At 39.9% G+C, this 23,999-nt stretch overlaps 2 protein-coding genes across 3 annotated transcripts; one reads left to right on the forward strand and one right to left on the reverse strand.

Annotated features, from left to right (window-relative positions):
• Window positions 1-7,132: 7,132 nt before the first annotated feature.
• uncx (UNC homeobox) lies at window positions 7,133-17,038 on the reverse strand. The gene is made up of 3 exons (XM_020094425.2): window positions 10,075-17,038; window positions 9,412-9,587; window positions 7,133-8,588 (listed from the first exon to the last, which is right to left on the reverse strand). Exons 1-3 carry the CDS (start codon window positions 10,331-10,333, stop codon window positions 7,530-7,532), a joined length of 1,494 nt encoding a protein of 497 aa, XP_019949984.1. The 5' UTR covers window positions 10,334-17,038; the 3' UTR covers window positions 7,133-7,529.
• Window positions 17,039-18,681: 1,643 nt separating this feature from the next.
• On the forward strand, window positions 18,682-23,399 carry zfand2a (zinc finger, AN1-type domain 2A). Of its 2 annotated transcripts, none has more exons than XM_020094178.2 (10): window positions 18,682-18,907; window positions 19,579-19,681; window positions 19,778-19,872; window positions 20,544-20,675; window positions 20,760-20,911; window positions 21,011-21,148; window positions 21,268-21,343; window positions 21,432-21,508; window positions 22,470-22,554; window positions 23,084-23,399. In XM_020094178.2, the coding sequence occupies exons 2-10, from the start codon at window positions 19,627-19,629 to the stop codon at window positions 23,120-23,122; spliced, it is 849 nt and encodes a 282-aa protein (XP_019949737.1). In that variant the 5' UTR covers window positions 18,682-18,907; window positions 19,579-19,626; the 3' UTR covers window positions 23,123-23,399. The 2 variants fall into 2 exon arrangements, with proteins under 2 accessions (XP_019949737.1, XP_019949738.1); XM_020094179.2 differs by having other exon boundaries at window positions 18,686-18,907; window positions 22,470-22,610.
• Window positions 23,400-23,999: the final 600 nt, after the last annotated feature.

Genomic DNA, 23,999 nt, shown 5'->3' on the forward strand with positions numbered 1-23,999 from the left:
GAAGAAAGCCTGATTGCTGTTACTGCCTGGAGTTTTCTGTCAGTGTCACCCATCTCTCTTGGATTGAGGATTGCTTTCATGTTCTTGTGAAATTAAAACCAGTCCCTGATTCTCTAACTCCTTCTTCATCCAGCACATGGTCTGATTATGTGCTGCCTCACGATCTGGCAGGATCTGGATCTCACCATGAGCTGTGTCTGTGTGGTCAATCCACAAGCTCTTGGCCGAGCACGTCATCGGTCAACAACCATTCACATATTTGCATGCACCAAATATTCTGGTTTGGGTTACTGCAAAAAAAGAGAATATTCCCACTGAGCTGTTTGCATGCAGCCATGCATACATGCATTGACACATGTCTTATGTCCAGGCCCTCCAAACTTATAACAGCAATGATATCTTGAAGTCTTATGTAATGTTTCGTAGTTGTGTTTGTCCCTCTGTCCAAAATAATGTGGGGTTTTATTTTGGGCAAGAGTCTGGCGAACTGTTCTCTACATGGTTTGTGTCCAAGGCCCAGACCTGAGTGTAAACATGGTAAGAGGCCATGTGTCACAAACTTTCGTAAATACCGCTATGTTGTTTACACAACCCTTTTCAAATCACATTGAAAATAATCATGGAATATTAGTTTGCAAATTAACGTACTAGAACAATTTTCATTCACATAATGCAACATTAATGAGGGGTGAGTTTCTAAAATGCTTGACTGTAGTTCAGTGCCTAACCCTTACCCTTACCTGAACTAAGTGCTTTTTGTTTCATAAACTTTGCCGCACCTTAAAAGAGCCATGAGTGGATGGTATATGAAGCAGAAATAGATATGCTGAGATTACTTTGAGGTCTTTTTCAACATTATTATATCTTAACAGTGAACATTCTGTTGATTTAATTGTTTGAAAGTGGGAACTCAGACTGTATGGATCATACTCTAACTGAAAAGACCATCAGGATATTTGAATGCTCTGTATACAGTACTTACTCTACACATGGGCAATAGTCTGCCAATTAACCTACACAAATTATCTGGAGCCAAACACAGACCATGGGTAAGATAGTTGATTGTTATGCCCATATTTGTTCAAGAATAGAATCAGCAGAGAAGGTGATAATTGGTTTGTATATGAAGACGGTTGTATAGATGTATCGCCGCACAACATTTTGTATTGTGGGACATTAATATTCACGTCAGTTACATTACAGCATCATAGATTTGAAATAATTCAAACCCTGAGTCTTCTGTGTGTTTTAATTAGCTGCAGGAGAAAATTGACCTCCCAGACATCATTTAAAGACGTATCTCATTCCACCACGCAAAGAGAGCAATAATGTCGGCTATAAGCTAATGCTTCCTACATTAGGTCTGCCTGAGAAGAGTTAACAGCTGAGGTACTTTGTGAAAGTTATAGTGTCCGATATAGTTCTGTTTCCTTTGCTCATTGGCTACTTCGTTTTTGAAAAGCAGTTATCCAAGTATTTACAGACTCGTAGCCTCACATGATATCCAAACATTAAAATCCCTACTGATGACAAAACTGAACAATAGCTGCTCAATACACGCAATATCAACTTCTCATGCAGTATCAATACCAAGGCCTGAACGGCATTTAGTTTCATCACAGAGAAATAAATTCCATATCAGGCTTGGTTATTTGGTTTAAATGTATATTTTTAGAAGGATATTGAATTGTCTCAGATTATCATAGTTATCTAATTAATGGGCAATCACCAGAAGGGATTGTGTTGTGCAGTGTAGACTTTGCAAGTTTAGTCTCCTCAGTCAGAGCCACCAGCTACTGGATAATTTACCTTTAAGATACAGTAGTAAATCGAACCTGTAAACTTAAAATAGGGCGCGAAGCAAAACAAACTTGTGATCAGGTAAAATAAATCCACCTTATTTAATGTGTTTTAGTTTACGTGCATATGTGTGGGTTTGTCTCTTTGTTCTCTTTGTTCCATTCATGGGTTTTCTGTGGTGTAGTCTGAGTACCCGACCACAGTCTTTTCCATAGGTATTTGTAATTCCATGTGATAAGTCATTTTACTTTTTGGCTTTATGGACAACAGATGAAAACCAGCCTATAAACAGCTAACTCTGGCTCATTTGCAGTATTTTGTCTGTTCATCTGTGACCACTGTCCTCAGCAAATAAAGATAACAAAAGACAAGAACTGATGTGTTAAAGTCAAAGATCCACTCCTTGAATAGACCTCAGGCAGAGAAATTGACAATTGGAGACAATCGCCATTAAATTTCTTTCTAAGAGTTGCTGGTTGCTCAAGTATTTGGATAAAGTAAGACATCACTTCAAATATCACTTTGCATGCCTCCAAATATTCGGTAAATTATAAACTTTTCCCTTTTTTAGAAGGAGAAAGTTTAAGAACTCCAAACAATGAGGTGTCAGACAGAAGTTGTTAATTTGCTTTAAGATTTATCCCCAAACACATCAGCTTCTGTCACCTTATGAGACCCTCTCATCCTTAAACCACTGAGACATCTTTCCTACACGTTGTAATATTTCTTTGTCCTTTTTAATTGTTTTGGTTGCACTAGCCAAAAATCACAACGCAGGTCACTTTAGGTGATGACACCACACAGATAGTGACAGGTATGACCACACTGAAAAGATTATATTAATCTTGCACGTCGTCATACAAGGATGTAAGTGCTCTTATTGTGGAGAGGAGTCTCATATCTAATCCATGCCTGCAGTTATTCCAACACAATAAGGAACCAGAATAAGGATGCAGAAATGTGCAATATTTAATGAGAAGCTCATTTTTGAAAAGAGGCAATGATATGTTATTGATCTGTTATTATTGCACTCAAGGAAACTACTTCCTCCTGAATATTTTGTATCCCGTTACTTAGATGATTGGCCATTAGGAAACATATTGTATTGTTTAAACATTTTGTTCAAGTAGTAGTTTGCAAACTTTAACATTCATTGTTATGTTCTTTTGTTTTTGTTGTAATGTGGGACAGCCTCTTAAACAAGGTTAAATAATATACTCTATGTTTATTACACTTTTTCAACTTGATAGATTTGTGTTTTCGGATAGTTGGATTTTTTTTTAAATTAGTCTTTTTAGGTCCACTTCTCTTACCAAGAGTAATATGTAAATACAATATGTTTACTGTGCAGTGTTATATGGTTATTGTTTTGAGTAAGGTTAGATAGAAAACCTAATTTATCAGAGAGCTGGCATCTATGTTGTCATGACAACTAGTATATCATGTCACTACAGCACTTACTCTGATACAAAAGATTATAAAAAATCTTCCTTACAGAGCAACATCCTATAGAATATTAGAAAAAGCATTTTTTTTATTGGATGCCTTGTGTGTTCAGGAACACCCCCCAGTGTTTTGATTAAGATTTACTCAAGAGTCTTCGGAAAGATTGTGGAAACTGTTACTTGAGGAAACATATTATGAATAGGATAAATAAGAACATTATAGGTAATATGATATTTAATCATGACAGCAGGGATTTTAAACAAGATAAATGTGCTATCTTGTGATTTTAGCCACATTTTAAATCAGCTATATGCATTTGGAATAAAGTCACTAAAATATACTAAATAATATAAAAAATATTTTGTGAGTTAAGCTGCAATGCTTAAATCTTCAACCTAAAACAACTGCTTGGTTTTTCTTAGAAAGTCAAAGTGCACATGGTTAATTGTGTTTTAGGGTTAATTAATGTTATTCATGGAAAACAGGTACAATTTTAATGAATCTTTTTATACACCTAAATTTAAGTTGTGTTTTTCTTTTTGTTAACATCACAAAACCTGAGGAGAGAAAACTGAAGTGTTATTAACTACATTTTGATTAGTGGGGATATATATATTTCTTTTTTTTCTTTTTTTTTGCGAAATACTCCCTAGATAATTAAAATTATTTTAAGGATCGTCCAGAAATCAATGCAGATGGTAATTTTCGGGCTTATCCCAGGTATGCACGGCAAAGATAAGAATGATTAAATCCAGCGGCGCATTAATGAGTGTGAGATGTAAAATAATCCTAAAAGGCATGGCAGAGTTGCTGCAGGAGAAGCCAAATGTCAAGTGCCATTTTTATTTTATGGTGGATTCTTCTTCTTTTTTAAGAGGCACGGTTCTTTCTTATCCAAACTGAGCCTGTGAGATGTCACACAGCAACACAAAGCGCACAGGAGTGAGGTCCACACACACACACACACACACACACACACAGGAACACAGATTTCTTTGAAACTTGTAAAAATCCTTCCCTGTCATAAATGCATTACAGCAATTGTTAAATATACAGTCACTCCACATGATAGTGCGAAAAAATATTATAACACATATATGTCAGGCTATTCTGCAGCGAGCTTAAGTTTTTTTTTTTATATATAAAAATCTAAAATTCAACATGGAAAATAATCGATTTCTGCAGGAAGCAGTAAATAGCACAAATCTGCATTTAATTCAGTCATCCGGCGCAGTAAAGGGGATCAATTTATGTCTAATCTGACTTAGTTTACTCGGATGTGATTTGGAAAATAAACTGATATGATGCCTGGTTCTATATGAAAACATTTGGTAAGTCATTTAAGCTTGGAAATGAGGAGGAGGGGGAAGGGGTGGGGGGGCTTTATTTCTGAAGACGCTGATTTAGGCTGCAGCTCGCATGCATCTGCAAATGAGACTCTCAATATCGTGGCCATAATTAATTGCGCAAATTTGTTTCTATTAAATAAAACTAACACATACTGAGAAAACTCCATTAGCCTTAATTAAGCTTGATATCCTAATTTAGGGAAAGTGTCGTAGAAAACAAGCCGGGGTTTTTTTTTTGGTGGAGTTTTTTTCTTTTCCTCTGTCTTTCTCCGATTGTGAAAAGCCTACCAGCTTTCTGCCTTTGGGCTGCTTTTCCTCCTCTGAGAGTTGGAAATGAGAAATGGAAATGGAAATACCAGGAGGTGCTAAATTAGCTGGCTGATCTGCACTTATTGCCGCATACAGGCCCCTATTACTTTGCCAATCTGCGCCTCTCTCTTAGCATTCCGGGCATGGAGAGGGGCCGCGAGATAGCAGATTTATCAAATGGGAAAATGAATGCATGATGATCAGTTAAATTGAAAATCAGCGTCTGCATGACAGCCCGACCTGACACCTCCGTAATTAGAAAGAAAAATGATGGCGTCCGATGCATAATAGAGCAAAAACAATTTACACTCTCCCATAATGATCCGCCCTTTCAAATTGAAAATTTCTCCGGGTATAAATTGAATTCATAAAGTGTGATTCATGGACGACACATTATCTGGAGGCTGCCCGGGCATATCGATTGATAGTTTGTCTTGAATCGTGCAGCGTGCAGCTCTCAGGCAAGAAAAAGCTTAACTACTTAAGCAAATCGCTAATTTCACCTTAAGGCCACCAATGTGCAGCCAGCGATACTCCTATTCAGTGTGCTAATGAATTATGGATGAACTGGGCATACGTCCCAAATAGCCTCAGAGTAACATGGAGAAAATAAAAAAACACACTCCGAAGAATTTCAAATTGGCCTCGGTTATTCCTAATTTTGTGAAGAAACCTGGTAGAGTGGATTTCTAAAGGATTGACAACATGTGAATTCAGCGATTTTTCCCTTGAATCCAGTCAAACACATTTCTATCATGCAACAATGGGAATATTTCTCTGTCACTGTAATTTAATTTACAGGGTAATAACATGGAAATGGAAAATTCCAATTAAAACTTATCTGGGAGATTAAAAATATGGCGTGCATGTATACTCATTGGTGAGTTCGAGATAACATGGAAGATGATAAGAAATAATCAATAGGAGTAAATAAACAGCACAGTCAAGACACAAGCTGAGCACCGTGCACACACAGAGGATGCACCTATAACCAGAGCATTTGCAGGACAATAATCGTGCGCATGTGTGCGTGTGTGTGTGTGTGGGGGGGGGGGGGTCTGCCCGCCCCTGTAGCCCCCATCACCCACCACCAGCAGCAGCAGCAGCAGCCTAATAAGACATTGCTTCCCAGTGCAAACAGCTGCATGGGTTGAGATTTATGTAAATATTTTGAAAGGGACACTGGCTCAGAAATTCATTTGCGCCGGCTCAGACGCGTAAAGCTCGCCCCTTCTTATTATTTTCAATTTATTTGCAAATCAAGAGCCAAAGTGAAAACTAAAACTATCTTTATATTAACCTGGGTCTGATTTGTTTTTAGTTTGTTTTGGTTTTTAAGATATATATATATATATATATATATATATATATATATATATATACATATATATGTTTTTATAATATTATTGGGTATTTCTTCCTTGATATTGTGGTCAACATCAGCGCTACTAATATTGGAAAAGAAAAAAAAAAGGGAAGGGGGGAGCAGATGTCCCAGATCCCGTGCGGCTTCCCCGGGGACCACCAACCCTATTAGAACAAATGTGTTCTGCTATTGTAAATAGGCACGTTCGCCCCGGCCCGTCCTATTACAGCCCGACGCATGATCAATAGGCTGATAACACAGAGACATCAATGTAAAGCGACAGAACAATGAGGGATATCATCGAACATCTATCTTAATATAGCCCCTGCTACAAGGGACCCTGACAAAGTGGAGAGAGAGGGAGAGAGAGAGGAAGAAGAGAAGGGGGGGGGGGGTGCATGGGAGTAAAAAAGCTCATGAAAATGCCTCCCCACGAATCCCCATCTCCTATCCAATATGCACAAACACACACACTCCCAGCTGCCGGGGCTATTATTTTCCTATTTCAATTTGACACCCAGGCCTTTTCATGCTAATTCTATTATTCTTGGGAAGTTTATGTGATTTCATATCACTAGAAATCGGTAATGTATTATAACCCCCTTTGAGCTAAAATAAACTGAATCCCCCTGCAGTAGCCACCGGGAAAATAATTACTTTCATATCAAAACTCTGCAGGAGTTGAGCGGGTCCTTTTCGCCCCCGGGCTCGTAACCTCATTTCAGCGGGGGGCTTATAGATGAATAAATTTGTTAAGGCAATATACAAAAGTACAACACGAGATTTCCCTTTTTAAGAAAGCCCTTTCCTCGTACTGTACTGTGGTGACTGCACATGTGCAGCTATTTAAGGTCTCACACGGTTTGAGGTGCTTGTATACAATAGATTTATTTAAGAAAAAAAAAACCTTACATATATAAATAGTATAATACCTTTTTACAGCTCTTGAGGATTTTCGTTGGTCTCATGGTCTTGTGATTTTTTTTTTTTGACAAGTTATCACACATTAAAAGGATATCTATAGAGACTCCTCACATACACACACACTCACACACACACACTCGCAGAGAGAGGGAGAGAGAGAGAGAGAGCACACCATTGTCAAAATGTCATTGGGGGGAAACCTAGATATTGGATGCAAAGATTCTGGTTAAGCTTTGGCCTAATGGAAGGTGTCGTTTAGAGGTTATATCAATGTGTTTCTGCATTAGTATTATTATTGTTAGGCTATTATTGTTATTGTTTTTACCCCCAGAGATTTATTCCATGTCGACATCTTCTTTTGAGTCTGTCTTTGTTTCTGCTGGACTGTCACTGAGGACGCACTCGGGCCGGTCCTGGATCTCTAAATGCTCTTTTCTGTCTGCGTCCACAGGCTTTGCACTGAGCTGTGGACCGCTGTGTTCGTGGGTGAAAGTCGAGTCGCTGCAAATGACGGAGGTGTGGGTGTGTTTGCCGGGGGAAAAGGCGGCCCTGGGCGGGCTGGTGTGCGGTGAACCGGGCTTGTCCTCTGACCCCACCTGCCCCCGTTGCGCAGCGTCCGCACAGTCTGGCGAGCTGCTCCTACATCCCGCAGAGACGCTGCTGCAGCGACCGCCCGGCTGGTTCCTCTCATGCGGGGAGTCACCGCCAGAGTTTGCAGCCGATGATGATGATGCTGATGTTGTTGTTGTCGTCGTCTTCAGAGCAGTTTGGGGAACAATGAATCCAAGCGGCTGCGTGATGGGATAGAGAAGGAAGTGTCCTTTCCCTATCAAAGGCCGTGAGGAGGGTAAGGCCGCGGGGTTGCGTCTCGGTCTGGAGTCCGAAAGGAGGCTCTCGACGCTGAAAGGGTTGAGCTTCTGCAGCCCGGAGGCTCTGCTGCTGCCGGAGCACAGGCTGGTCCGGTGGCTGGAGTCGGGCGAGTCCAGCTCGGATCCCCCAGCGTCCCGGTCCATGAGTCTTTGGTTCTGGTTCTGCGTCTGGAAAGGATGGGGCGACTGGTCGCAGCTCGACTGCGACTGACTCCCCCCCACAGAGTCAAAAGGCGGGCCCGTGTTGTGGTCACTGTCGGTCACATGCGACACCCCGCTGTCGCTGTCCGACCCGGGGGTGTGAAATAAATCCCCAGAAATGAGCTTGTTCTGGGACTTGAGCAGCCGGCGCTCGTGCTTGCGCTTCTTCTTCTCCATCCTGTCCAGCTCTCGCCGGGCGATCTCCTCCGGGTCCATGGGCTCCCCGCTGCAGGTGGTGGGGTGGGCGTTGTGAGCAGGTCGACCCGGACCTTTCTTTGTGTTCTCCTTTTTCCTCCACTTAGCCCTGCGGTTCTGAAACCATACCTGCACACATGTAGACACACACAGAAACACGTGTGATGAGCATTTCTGTCGCTACAAGGGGGAAATTAATTAGAGCAGAATTTGTCGGTGTCTTAACAATATGGTAATTAAACAGGTAGTGAGGTTTCATTTGCTCCTCTGCTGTTTTGTATGCAGGCCTTTAATTAGGCCTTTCATTTAACACCAATCTGTGCATCAGGGCAGGACAAAGTTTGAGGACAGATGACTGAGGTTTGTTTTGACATTAAATCTGAATTATAGGTCACTTTTACAAGTCTTAGTAATTATGATAATACTCATCATAATTGCAATGATCATTTTCCAGTACAAACTTTTAAATGTCACTAAAACCTAACAAGTTTCCACTTTTCAATTTTTTCATTCAACAGAAAAAATATTTAAATTAAAACAATTCCATATTTTTATTCCTGCACTTACAATATTGTAGATTGTGCATGAAATAGTTTTGGTATTTGTTTATAAAGGATTGTCAATATAATTGAAAAACATTTAGTCAAAGTTTCTGACTAAATTATTTTATTATCAATATAATAAAATAAAAGGCTCAAATATTTTTCAAAATAAAAGTGCAACTAAAATATAATATATATAAAATAACTATTGCTTAATATGTCATATTATGGCCCCAAATTGGCCTGTATGCTAGATTTATTCTATATTTATTTTTACAAAGAAGAAAATGAAAAAATTAAGCCTTGATCTATTGTCATGAATTACAAGCAAAGGAAAAGAATACACAATTATACAAATTCAAATTAAACATCTGTAGCCTACAATGTGAGGGAACAAAACAAATATTTACCTGAACCCTTGATTCTATCAAGTCCAACCGCAGAGCCAGAGCCTCCCTCATGAACACGTCGGGATAGTGGCTCTCATTAAAAGCCTTTTCTAATTCCTCCAGCTGCCAACCAGTGAAATTTGTGCGAGTTCTTCGTCTCTTGCAACCGGGGCTATCTTTGTCTGGGTCCACCGAGTCTAGCAGCAGAACGAGAGCACATGTCAACAAAAGGATTAGTTACTCAGCCTGTTTATTTATTTTCCTCAGATTTCAATAATATAACAGCAATTTGACGATATCGGTTTAATGTGTGAGCAGATCATTTTTTTGCAAACTTTACACCTGAAGAAGCTGATAGCGTTTGGATTTTTTTTGCAGCCTGGTTCGTCTATAAAACCCAATTTTCTGAATTTACGCATGCATGTCCTTGTTCTACTGTTTACTACACTGACAGGAACATTGTTTTTGCTTGTGTGCAAAAGCTTCTCGGTGCTGGAGATTAAAGTGGGAGCAGAGATCGTACACCCCACCGCTCGCCTGCATGTGTGAGGTTTGTCAAAAGAAACAAGACGACAACTTGTATCGCACCTTCCAGCCTTTGTGCGCGTCTGTTTGCGTCTGTGCGCAAAGCAGGCAGCCTGGATGAGATGCTTTATTGTGTGGCGGCTGCGCAACGTGGCTTACCTGTCAGTTTGTACTGCTGATTATCTCCATTCATCCCGCAGCCCGAAGACAAGAGGGGGTTGGAATTACCCACCGACGCCGTGCAGGAGCCATTAAGTAATCCGTCTATCGAGAAGGGGACCGCGGACGCAGATTGAAGTTGATGCCCGGCTAATTCGTAAACGTGATGGTGGCTCAGATGGTACGGGAAGCCCACCATCCCGCCGAGAGAGCCTCCGAACTGGGCGTGAGGTGCATCCAGTATCCTGCTGTCCATCATCCCGCAGGCGAGAGGAAACGACGTCTGGAGGCCGGCGATGGGAATTTAAAAAGCATGCAGCGAGTGTGGCCAGCGAGCAGGGGACATGATGCGGAGGGGAGGGATGAGCTCCGACTTTATCCACATGAACCTCCCAATAATTAGCCCTGGCTCTGGGAATATGAGACCCAATGAGAAGCGGTAATGGGCGCTGACGTCAGAGGCGTGCTCTGCAGACGCTCCCCGTATCGATTGCTAATTAAAGCTGACATCCACCTCAATAAACAATATCAGAGCTGTCACAACAAGACAGGAGGGCTTTGATAAGAACTACATGGCAACTACACGGGGGGGACCCACCGGGAGGAAGGGCTCGCTGACTCCCGGGGAAGGGGAGGCTGCTGGCGGATGGTTTGGCCAGAGGCTGCCGCACTTTCTGTCCACTGGAGCACCTGCAGATATAGGCTATACTATACACGATGAAATATATAGATAGATAGATATATATTCTTAAATCAAAAATAATTACATAATTTTACTGTTAATTTTTAATATTTCTACACACCACTTATAAATAAAAAGTGAAAACTGATATATTTTTTTAAATACTAAAACATATAAACTATTATCCTATCATATATATATATATATATATATATATATATATATATAGTTGAAATACAACATCCCTCTCCCCAGGGATGCACGCTGCCCTCTGTGGACTTTGAGACCCTTTGTCGTCCCTGAGCCCCCACTTTGACTCTAGATACCCCCCCCCATTCCCATCCCCTCCATGTTAGTTATGGATCATGATTTAAATACATTAAACCTTTACAATCAGACAGGTTCGCATGCAGGGGCGTAAAACAAATGGGGTGACTTGGTGAAATATGGGTGTGTGTTGTATTTGAAGGGGGGGGGGGGGGGGGACTGAGATATTGCTAAAGGCACAAAGCGAGAGTGAAACTATAATATTTTACTGTTACAAGGCGAAAGCTTCAATTACGAGCAACGCTGCGTTATGGACAAAATATATGGCCAAATAAAAGGGGGGCTATATACGACTGGAGGCGAGGACAGCACAAGAGTGCAGAGTAGAACAGAAACAAATACTCACATGTACATTTATTCCCAGTATTTCCTGTCAGGAAATTTGGAAGAAGAAAAAAAAAAAAAAAAAAGAATCTCCTTTACTTATGCAACCCCTGCTCTCAATATGTGACCAGCCTAAATCCTATCTGCTCATTAGGTTTCCAAATAATTAATTCCACTTTATTTATCCCAAGTCTGGCGCTGTCATAATGTTAATCAGAGTTGAAATTTCGCACCCCACTCACTCCCTGACCCTTGGCACCCGGATTGGCATGTTGTAATAACCTGAATCTCTCAACAGAAGCTGCGATAATTGTTACCCCATTAGCATGCAAATTGTTTAATTAATATTATTATGAGGAAGTATATAATCCGCTCGTCACTTGACCCCCAAGCCCAAATAACAGCCCCCCTGTATTTCAGTGTGTGTAGCCCTACATTTTAATGAACTCCTCAGAAATGATCTCGCCTGTTTATCCATCTTATCCTCTTTCTTTTTTTTAGCAGCAGCAGCAGCAGCAGCACTGACTGGGCTCTTCTTTGAAGCCTCCCTCTTTGTATTTCAACTTAAATTTTTAGGCACACGGACAAGATCTTATGAATAATTCCTCCCCCATTCATTTCTCTCTTTTTCTAAAATTCAATAATTGCTCTTGCGTCAATTCAAAGCATGTATATATTTATATACACATCTATATGAGGGCTGTCCCCACACATGAGCTCAATGAACAGCAGCCCCTTGACACAGTCTCCAGAGACATTGCATTTAAATCCGTTTTTCTACAACCGGGTGACATTGTCAGATTCTAGCTTTAATTAACCCGATAATAAGGCGAACAAGGCCAGCATTCAGCCCTGCCTTGTTACCTTTTTACAACTGGACCTTTTGACAGCTGTTCAGAGGGGAAAGTTTAATAATAAACATATATATTTGTATTTCCCTTTTCCTTTCATTGAGATCTCTTTGTTGAGTCTTTGCTTGCAGCATCGTCTTTATTGCATTTATGTATTGTTGGTCAGAATCAATAAGGGAGCACATAGGGCCCATGGACTAATTGATTAACTTTCCATCCAAAGACAGGAATCCCAGGGACAAAGAATGGTGGAGGCTGACAGATATTCACCTCCACACATTTCATTGTCCCCCCACCCCCCAACTTTACCCTGTTTTTACAAAAATCTGAGTGTTTTTTCACAAACAGAAAACACAGAAGAAAAACATGAAGCTGCTCATTCAACCTTGAATGCAAATCTGAGTGATTTCTAGGAACAATCAACTCCCCCTTTTCTAAAACAGTTAACAAGTCATGTTTTATTTATAAGATTCAGTTCATTCATACGGCCACAGAAACACACACTAAAGCTCTGAGAGTCCATCATGCCAATAATAACATGATGTTTGTCTCATGACCAACAGATGATGAGTGTTTGTCATCTGTTGCTGCCTCATACTAAAGTTGAGGTGTGTTAATCACTCCTTTAAGTTGGCTTCACGATGTTTAGTTCACCACTGACCACAGTGATGACATAGGTGAAGAAAAGGAGGCAGTGGCACTGATGGAGCACGTGGGGGCAAGCCCATCCCTCACAACATAAAGTCTCTACCCATCCACTCATTGACTCACTTGCAGAGTTAAGAAGTCCAAACTTACAGCCTCTTACCACATGCACTTTTCATACCCATCAAAGTTGGGTTTTTTTTTGCACCCAAGCAAAACAGAAATCAACAAACTTCCACTTGCACTTTATCTTTTCTCCCCTTCTCCAAGTAAAAGTCTCTTTAATGCCAACTTTCTGTGCTGTTTTCTCTGTTTGCCTGAGTCTCCCTATAAGAGGATTTTGCAGCTGCACACTCACCTGACTGCAGATAACCAGATAACCGAAATACACATGAGTGCCAACTTCATACATAAGACGTTCAGATGATAGCCTGTAGCCCCCCAACCCCACCCCACCCCCCCAAAAAAGACACATTCTTTATCAATATGCCCATCCAACACTGATACCTAGTTCAGCAGCACAGAATCAAATTCATTTTTAATTAGGCAGGCAAATTAATAGGCGGCAGTTTAGGAGTTTAATTACTCAATTAACTTCACGCACGTTAATTTTTAACTATCTAAATTAGGTTGCACATTATTCGATTTGATGATAATTATAGAATTAAATCTAAATTAATTGTTTTGGATGATTTGGATGAACTAGATGCAGTTCCAATTAAACAGTGGAAAGGGGTGGAGAGAGGAAGAAAAAGAGCTGGTTGCCATTTTAAGCTCGCAAATCCTTTGATTCGATTTTATAAGCAAGAAAACTCTGCCTGGAAATTTTCCCTCTGATCCTACAAATTCTCTCCCCCTCTAATCCCACAATTAAAAGTTTCCTCCCATCTAATTATCTGTAATTGTGCCGCTGTCAAAGTAGAATGGAGCAGTGAAAGCGATTGATTTGGACTTTTAATTCAGTTCATTTCTGATAGAAGAGAAAGTAATTCCCTTCAAATTACCTCATTCAATCCTGACACCCTAATGCCCTTCAAAATCTTTTTTTTCTTAACTCCCCAGTATTTATATATTAAAAATGAAGCTAGAATGACTGGTGCCTCCTAATAATAATAACCAAACTTCCATTAGAATAATAATTTCATTTCAATTAAAACTGACTTATCACCTTTGCTAAAACGTGCTTAATATGCCGAAAATTATCAATGCTTGAAGGAGCCCAAACTGGGGAGTCTAATTGTAATCAGCAAATCAGAGGTGCTTGTCGCTGCCGTGCCTTTGCAGAGAGGCAGCCTCGGAAATAGAACTAATTTACTCAACTCCCCCGGGAAATCCGCTCAACAGATTAACATTTTCAAAATATAGTAATGATATAATTTGAGAAATGGTGACGCCAATTTGTGAGGAGCCTTTGTGCAGAATAATTTGCATTTTTTTTCCCCCTTCCTTCGCCACCTCCTGCATTTTGCCCCCCGTTAATTACAGCTCCGCAGATGAAGGGAGTGCTGTTTGACTCGGTGCTTATTATTCAACTTCAATCTAATAATTCAACTCTACAGGAATATAGAGGGGGGAGAAGAGGAAAAAAAGTGTCGCCTCTCCAAATTTTAAGCCATCCTGCATATAATCCTAAATGGGTTTGGATGGGTGAAACAGTGAGGTGCATGTGTGTGTGTGTATATATATATATAGTCTGCCTGTCATTGTGACTGTCTCTGATTGGAGCTCATATATCTTCTGTGCATTGGAAAGTGTAGGTTTATTTGATTTTAAGCACCATGGACAACTCCCTCACAGCTTCCTGCATGTGCTATAAATAAACTACACATGCTTTAAAGGTGTGTATATATATATATACTACTTTCATTAGAGTTACATAAACTTTGGAGGTAATGGAGTCAAATCATGGCCTGAGGAACGGCGGCTATGTATTTGTGTTAATCGTCCAATATTAACTAGTTGCTGGGCTTGTGTGGTTTGTTTTGGCTGCAGCCAGCAGTGATGGCAGGATAGCCAGCAGTCCCTTGCTGGTTCCTCACTGCAATGAGCTGGTAGAGGGAGTGACTGTACTCCACCACGGCCCGGCCATCTGCTGTAGTACAAAAAAATAACAAATCTGAAACCCCCCAGAGATTTTTATTGTAGGAACACACTGTAAAACAACAATCTGACACAAAAACTATAGACGGGAGCTTGTTGTGAACTTTTCAGATGCACATACAACAAACATTGTTGTTTTTTTATTGTGTTGCATTGAGATGTATATTTTCGAATTCACTAGTTGTTGTCTGATTGTGTGGTCCACTTCCTAAATGTTGGATTCACTGTCACCCTTTGCAGGATAAAACACCACTCTGCCATATTCTGCCTCATACGTATTGTGGATGCACACACACACACACACACATTATAAACATGACCTTAGTGAGGCCTTCTTGACCCTGTGTCAGGACTTCATGAAACCAAAGTCTCTCACCTGCTTCCCTGTCCATAAAAAGGCCTGTTCTGCCCTCTAGTGGCTGTTTGTCTTTCTTCGTTTATTCCAAATAGTCTGACGAGCAAATGTTGACAGACAAATGTTGGAAAATATTTCTTTTACCTAGTGGTGTCATGGACAAATCACTGGAGAGGACAAACAACGCAGGTTTATTAATTTGTGTCTGAAACAACCAGTGTTTCTGAATGGGGGATGACCTTTAACCTGTACCCCTGACCTCTGACCTCTTGATTCCCCTACACAAATCAATATTGTTTTTATTAATTCTCTCATATAGCTGTGAGTTTTTTTCCTCTCGGGTTCTTCCCTTTGAGCAGAACATTACTGGAACAGCCTGAAATTACCAAAGCTTAAAATATGGAGTTTACGTGTAAGTAGACTTAAATTTGTTTCTAAACCTTTCCTTCATTGTTCTCGAGTGAACATGACTCCATGTCTAATAGCTGATCAGTTTTAAAAAAGTGTCTTGTCATCCCCTTCCTTCGTCTGTCTCTTTTTATTCAAACCCTTTGCTGAGTGATGATGATCTGAAAATGATCTTTAATTAACAACAGTTGAAGAACAGGTTCTGGCTGTGAAGCGTGTGTGTGTGTGTGTGTGTGTGTGTGTGTGTGTGTGTGTGTGTGTGTGTGTGTGTGTGTGTGTGTGTGTGTGTGTGTGTGTGTGTGTGTGTGTGTGTGTGTGTGTGTGTGTGTGTGTGTGTGTGTGGAGGGCCAGGTGTTTTCTGAGTATCGAGCCATCTGGCCACAGCGTTGGCAGCTTATGAGGCAGGAGTTGCCTCTGTCGGTTCTTGATGATGCACTCTTACATTATAATTAAGACCACGGAGAAGGAATATGCTGTTGTCATTTCATTTAAATCAGTTGCTGCATCGATATCCCTTAATGTCCTATTTGTGCTTTAATGTTAAAGAATGTTGTTGGATTATAGCTGAGCCCTCAAGTGCAAAAATCTTTAAATTGTTAGCGGTTCTTTTGTTTTCCCTGAGCTGTCACAATATTTTCACCATGTGCTGACAGTGTCCATGCAAATACAAGTATTGCAGTGCATCAACTGTAGTTAGTAGATGTTTATTGTGAACCATATCTATTCACGATCCCTCCTCAGCTCACTGAACATTAGAAGAATCCATGCTGCCATCAACTGGTAGAACCTATAAAGACACCACTCAGCCTGCTGGCATCAAACCAAGGGGAAGAGATCAATTTTAACATTTTAAGCCATTGAGTTTGCAAAAGATTTAGCCCGTGTGCCATCTAAAACAATAATGAAGTCAATTTCACCCCATTACACTCCAAACTCAAATTCAAGAACATAATCTGAGATCTGTTCTTGGTAAATCGTCAAAAAGGAGATCGGATGATTGGACCTGGGTCTAAATAATTCACATCCGATTGTGCTATTGGAATTATGTGGCTCTGTCTCACTTTTTTTTAATAGAATTGAGTTCTGCACATTTTCATGAAACCTGAATATTACATTGAAAGTTTCTGGAGGGGATAGATATTTAAAAATGTAGAAAGCACATGACAGTTTTTTTTTGGGTGGCATGTCACATTGTTAATGATTAGTTCATCAGAGCTGCTGTCGACCCCCTAGAGAACCTTATATTTTCATTCTTACAAGATTGAATCTATGACTCTGATAAAGTGTAAATCAACTCCCAACTTGTACTAATATTTAGAATATTAATATAAACTAAAGGTAAGAAAAGATGATAAAACAAGATCTTATTGAAGAAGATTCATTTTGTCTGAAGAGGTAGAAAAATAATAATTATTCAAAATAATAAAAACTTAATTGTATAGGTGAAGTAATGCTTAAATGCCAAAAGTATTGCACCACTTGTTTACATTGCAGATCCATGTGTAAGACATAAATGTGAATAAATCATCTGAACCACATTAAAATCAAATTAATATATAAATATGTGGAAATAAATAAGCACCATATATTAACCGAAACAATCCCGACTCATGATCCTCTTACTACTGACTTTTGGTACAGTTGAAGGCTCTGAACTAAGAGGTTATACCGTGTTGGGATTGGTTTGTGAAATTTATGGGAATACAACAATCATGCACGAAACTTCCACTGAGGAGGGAAAAACAACACAGGAGGATCAGCAGCTGCAGCACAACGCAGGCAAAGGGAAGCAGCTGGTCAAGTGGGTGAAGGACGACGCTGGTGACACATATCCTGACATCTTCAGAGGTCTTGACTGCATCGTTAGTCAGGTCATCTGCATTTTAACTGAAAATGCTGGAGAGGTGTGAAGTGCCTTTTTGAGATGGGAGTCATTTGTTTAAAACTTAAACCCTTACATCCATTTCTGAGATATTTGGGTAGATGTGTTCCCGCTGTTCTGGACAAACAAGCCAAATTATATTCTCCCCTGTGTAATTTATCTGAGGTCATTATTACTGGCCCTGACACAGTCAATGCCCGTAAGTATGGGCGCCTTGTTCTGAAATATAGACCATACCATACCTTTAAACCTCACCTCAGTTTAAATAAGCATGTTAACACCAGTTGTCCAGTCTTGTGTTGAGCAGATCGAGACTAAAGTCAGTTCAATTTTATTCAGTAGTGATCAAGAGACTGTCAGTCACATGCTGCTTTCATTTCCTGTCATTTAGACTAGACTGTAACTCTCTCTATATGCATGTATGAGTCTTCTTAAATTACAGCTTGCCTTAGCAGTCAGATTTCTTACCAAACCCCAAAAAGTCAGTCAACTTATATATTGTTTTTATTCCATTTATTTGTAAGTATTTGTTATATTCCTTACTCTTAACGGTCCAGTGTGTAAGATTTAGGTGAAAGGGAACTATTGGCAGATATTTAATATAGAATAATGCTCACGATGTTTTCACCAGTTCGTTTCATCTAAATTGTATGAATTGTTGTTTTCTTTACCCCAGAAAAGGTCCTTTATATTCAAATACTTTATATTTACATGGAGGGGACCCTCTCTACAGAGGCCGCCATGTTTTTTACATTACTCCCGACCGGACAAACTAAACACCTTTTGAGTTTTTATGACAATTAAAGGTTCCCACAGGTTCTTGTTCATGTTTGGAAGGAGAGGGTGAGGTGAGGGGTGTTCAGCTGCAACATGCAACTTCAACACTGGATATCACAAAATTCTACACACTGGACCTTTAAGTATTATTATCCTTACACTTAAGTATTGCATGTTACTTATTACTTACTCATCTCTATTTTCGACTGATGTAATGTAAATTGTTATCTTAAACCACTCCTGCAGTGACGTCATATTTCCTGGCGTCTTGTTACGTCACGGATGTGGGCGGGGCGTGCGTGACACATTAAAACTTGACGACGACAGCTCAGCTCGCTCAAACACACACACACTCACACACACAGTGGTGCTCAGGGACCTGCGGTTTAAACCACTGTCAGAAAACACGAGAGAAAGTCGCAGCTCGCTCGGATCGGTGAAGAAAACACCTTTGTGTTCGGCTACAACCCAAACCAGATCCGGTGAGTAAAACACAAAAAGTAAAGAGAGCAACTGTCAGATTGATGTGGCTAGCTGAGTTAGCTAGTCATCTAACAGAACACTTTGTATAATGCTGTGTATCGGTGTGTTGACCGTGTTTACTTTGTTCATTCAAGAGATTTGAATCCAAAGAATTAGATGTGTTCGTCTTTATCTGCTTATATGATGTTTTATAGACCGAGTAGCGTTTACTTTACCGTTGGCCTTTTGCTTAGCAACACACAAGCTAACGTTCAGCTAGCATCTGTGTTGCTAATAAACAAGTGTTAGCTGATGCAGATTTGGAAACATCTTGTCATCATGACTTTGCTCGACGTACACGACACGATAAGCGTTGTTAAGACAATTCCCTACCACAGGAGCGTAACTTACGTAAGCTGTAGTTACGCAAGCAACCTAATCGTTTAAGTTAGTTTACGTGTGTAGCTCTTAGCGGGGGCTCAGAACATCTGCCTGCTAGCTGAATCATCTCTTAGCTAACTTGACAGGGAGCCTTGTTTATACAACACAAGCAGTGGCTAACTCAGCAATGACAAAGCTAATTCCGTAGCTAACGGTCGCTAGCATGCAGTGAGTCAACCCTTCCCATTGTTGACACTGTCAGCTGTTTTAGCGAAGCACTGAATCTTTGGTTTCTTCCTTCCTCCTGCAGGTTGTCGAGATTTGACCTCAGTCCGCCGGAGGCAGACGTGTTTCCGTGATGGAGTTTCCAGATTTAGGCGAACACTGCTCTGAGAAGACCTGCAAACGTTTAGGTGAGCTCAGCAGGAAACAGATGATCCGATCCTGCTTGTTTGTGTGAGTTTTTTTTTCTACGCTGAAATCTAAAAAAATCTCACCTGATGTTACAGATTTTCTTCCTATGAAATGTGATGCCTGTCAAGAGATTTTCTGCAAGGACCACATAACCTATGCAAATCACAAATGCACGTCATCCTATAAAAAGGTAAAAACAAGTTTTCAGTCCACATCATACAAAGTGTAAAACATGTTTTCATTTCTAGTATTCACCTTTTAATGCAAGAATGTGCCATTACAGTATATACTTTATAAGTCATACTTTTAAGTAACAAGCTGCTTTCAGACTAGTAGATGTCCAAGTCAGTAACAAGATACATATTCCACAATGATCCTGCCATTCTCATAGGCAAATTAAGGGAAAATGTCCAAGTCTGCTTGTGTGTGAGAATTCAGCTGAAAAAAATGTCGGGAAAATCCATTGAGTGGTGTCAATGATATCTCTAATACACAACAGATGCAAAATTGGAAGAAAACAAATATCTCAGAGATTAGAAAAAGAGGTGTCCCCTTCTCTTATCTCCTCCCCTGTGCACTGACAGGTGAATCTCTCCGCCCACTCCCGGTCTCACAGAATAGACATTCAGGCCTGAGATTCTGCCTCCTGCTTGCTCAGCTCAGACGCCAGCTCTCACTTGAAAGCTCTGGTTGTTTTGTGTACATTGTCAATCCTGTGAAGTTTCTTCTTCTCTCTCAAAGTTCGGTTTAAACAAGAAATGAGAAGAGTATTGTCTGAAATCCAGTTGACAACAGCGTGGGAATACATTCACTTATTGAAAATCTCCAAATCTAAAATCTGTATTATTTCTGATTTTATAGGACATCCAGGTCCCAGTATGTCCTTTGTGCAACATCCCCATCCCCATCAAGAGAGGGGAAATGCCTGACATTAAAGTCGGTGAACACATCGATCGCGACTGCAAATCGGATCCTGCACAAAGAAAGAGAAAAGTATTGAATTCATCGAAAAAGTCAACGAGTTGTACAGATTTTAAATTATAAGATAAAAGAAATAACCTTCGTCTTTTTTCCCAGATTTTTACAAATAAATGTTCTAAAGGAGGCTGTAAGCAGAAGGAGATGATGCGTGTGACCTGTGACCAGTGCCGTTTAAATTACTGTCTTAAACACCGGCATCCACTAGACCATGATTGTAAGACTGACGGGCAACCTTTGTCCAAATCTGGGTGGGTATAGTAACATGATAGTAATGACAAGATAATGCAGTTATTTCATCTAAAATATCACAGTAAGAGTGGTTTACTTATTCTTTTGGTATATTGTAGAAATGCTGCTGTAATGAGAGCCCAAAGTGCTTCCTCCACCTTCACCTCTGCCTCCAGCTCAAGTTCATCTGCTGCTTCAGGAAACATTAGACCTGTTCCTAATGGTGTGAGAGCAAATACCAGAGGCCACAACAGTGGGTAAGCACTTTTATTCTGTCGATTCAATGTGCATGTGTGAAAATGCTTATTGATACTGACTTCATCTTAAAGAGTAATCATTCTTTCCCCCTGCTCCTGTTTCCATCCCCTCTTCTCAGCACTGCCCAGCGGATCCCTACTTCTGTTTCCGCACAGAGCGTAATACCACCTTCAGCTTCATTTCAGGCCGGCTTGGTATGCACATGACATCAACCGATTCAGAATTTCCCCAATGAAAGTGAAATGTGAACATGAGTGAGCGGCTCTGTTGCTGTCCTTGCAGACGGAGGAGCAGGCTTTACAAAGGGCTCTGGAGATGTCTTTGGCTGAGTCGAGGCCGGCAGTGCAGCCCACCCTCAGGTGAGTACACATCATCAAAACCTTTGAATTACTGAATTACTCTTTATTTATCTTCAGCGTCAAACAGCTGTTTCATAACAGAGAGGAATGATCGGGCTGAAGAGTGTGTGACTGGTAGGAAAACATACGACGTGTTACTAACTTGAATGAATCGGGTTAAATACACAACAGTGCTCTGATGCAAGTTGTGGCTGTTGACATCCATGTTGTTAAGATTTATGAGGTGCAAAATATCACATCAAGATTTAAAGGGCTCAGGGATGAAAAACAGGTGCTTTGCGAACAAACATTGAATCCAAAAGTGTAAAAACCGGCAATGTGGATAAAGTTTATTTTGCACTTCTCATTTGCATTAAAGAATATTATTTATGTTACTAGCTGTTGACAAAAATGTCTGTTTATTGGCACATGGTGCAGCGGGACACATGAGGTTTGTTCAACCTCCAGAATAAAATGCTCTGGAACCACTGGACTTAAATTTATGTTGCAACAATTGCTTTTGCCTGAAGGCCTTTTCATCCACTCATTGATGTTTCATTCACAGTAAATATTTAATAACATTTATATCTGTGTGCATTATGGGAATATCGTTTGAAAGGCTTCAGCTGGAAGATCGCCCACAGCAGCAGACATTTCAGAACGGGTTGATCTGATTGTCAACTGCATTTGATCTGATTGTCAACTGCATTCAGCGAGTTTCTAGCTCCATTTTTCTTGCAATTTTTAGTCATTTTGATGTGTCATCTGTCTTGTTATGGCTTTACTCAGGAACTGGTTTCTAATGAATAATAAATAGTGGGAGTTTTTTTATTATCTCAGTGAGTTTCAGTCTCAAGTAGTGAGATGGCTTGTTGGATATAGATTTACCCTCTTTGTATCCAGATGCACACGGTGTCATCTGTTGTTTTATGTAGTAACTTTGTTTTTGTGTCTGAGTCTTGATGTTTTTTGGTTGCCTCAGTCCTCAGGAGCAGGAGGATCTGGCTCTCGCTCAGGCTCTCGCTGCCAGTGAAGAAGAATTCAGACGCCAGCAGCAGAGACAACAGGTACCCGGAAAGCTTAGCCGACAGTAGCATGCTAGCATGCTAACATACCATCACATGTAGGTACACCGCTGTCATGGCAACCCCAGACTTGGAGGACCCAAACTGTCAAAATAAATAAACATTATATGACCTGACATGCATGATTAATTAATTAAATAATCGTTATTTTAAATTTCAGTTAAAAGTTCATCTTTTTTTATTTATAAATAATAAAACATTTGAATATAAACAAGGAAGTAAATTAATATGAAAATGAATACAAAGGTAGACAAGTAAAGAAACAAATGAAACATTTTATCATTAAATAGATTCCTACAGTTATTTTGATATTTTTGTGCATGTAATGTCATAAACATATTAATTGTGTATTAATTTTAATTTTGACCGCTTCGGTCCTCCATACTATCATTGTTTTAACTTTCTTGATGGCAGAAGTCAAAAGACTAATTTGCTTTTCATATTTTTTTTACTATATAAGAAAATGTTTTATATGTGAAAGTGAGTCTAACTGTTTCCTCTTTCTTTTCAGGGGAGAGAGTCCAAACAGTCCAACTGCAGCCTTTCTTAATCATGGGCCACCATTTAAACTTCCAGCTGTGCTATTTTATCTACTAGACACTGCACATCTGGAATATCAATATCCAGGATCAATGATTGTCACATGAAGAAATACTTGGAAGTTGCTCAGATGTTACCGCCTTCAACAATATAAGCACATACTGTCCCAGCAGGATCTGTCATTTTGACCAATGATTTGCTCTGTACCTATTTTATAAGCTGATCGTGATGAATCCATTATATTACCATATATGAATATTGAATAAATTATTTCAAAGATGCCTAAATTTTGAATTTCTGCATTGATTCAGATGTGATGACACTTTAAAACACTGAGCCACTGAGAGATGAAGCTTGTTAGTTAAGAAACTCAGGCATCAGTTTAATATCGATGTGAGGTGGAAGAATCAAATAGTTGATTCAGACTTTATGCAGCAGAGTTGGAAAAGTTTTTTAGATTAACCTCTGCCTTGTCATCAAACTACAGTGCATGTGGGGGACACCTGTATAGCTACATGTGGGAATATTCAACAATTTCTTGTTATTGCTTCTACAACTTGATGATTTGCTTTTCCTTCATTTACAAGGATTTGTACTTAATGGTTAGTTTTTGATTTCACACACTTTAACCTTAACCTGACGACTTACATTAGAACCCTTCTGAGTTGAAAGGTCCCAGACTCGACAGAGCTCAACTGAAATACTGTCTATTTCATATATTTGCTCAAGGGATCAATGAGTTTAATTCATATTTATGTTTTAAATTAGGCTGCAATTTACAAATGATGTGGAACAGATGAAAATGCCAGAACAAAGAAATTGAATAATGTGGTTCCACAAATGTACAGTTATATGTACACATATTTACACACTCACTCCTGCTCAAT

This window comes from Paralichthys olivaceus, chromosome 5 (assembly GCF_024713975.1).
Source record: "Paralichthys olivaceus isolate ysfri-2021 chromosome 5, ASM2471397v2, whole genome shotgun sequence".
NCBI classification, from domain to species: domain Eukaryota; kingdom Metazoa; phylum Chordata; class Actinopteri; order Pleuronectiformes; family Paralichthyidae; genus Paralichthys; species Paralichthys olivaceus.

Bases quoted from the DNA above. Each gene is read 5' to 3' on its own strand.
- uncx (XM_020094425.2), bottom strand. From the start codon at position 10,333: ATGATGGACAGCAGGATACTGGATGCACCTCACGCCCAGTTCGGAGGC. The intron at 9,588-10,074 runs GTAAGCCACGTT...TTCTGCTGCTAG, and splicing joins TCAGCAGTACAAACTGACAG to ACTCGGTGGACCCAGACAAA. The intron at 8,589-9,411 runs GTAAATATTTGT...ACATGTGTGCAG, and splicing joins TGATAGAATCAAGGGTTCAG to GTATGGTTTCAGAACCGCAG.
- zfand2a (XM_020094178.2), top strand. From the start codon at position 19,627: ATGGAGTTTCCAGATTTAGGCGAACACTGCTCTGAGAAGACCTGCAAA. The intron at 21,344-21,431 runs GTATGCACATGA...CTGTCCTTGCAG, and splicing joins CTTCATTTCAGGCCGGCTTG to ACGGAGGAGCAGGCTTTACA. The intron at 22,555-23,083 runs GTACCCGGAAAG...CTTTCTTTTCAG, and splicing joins GCCAGCAGCAGAGACAACAG to GGGAGAGAGTCCAAACAGTC.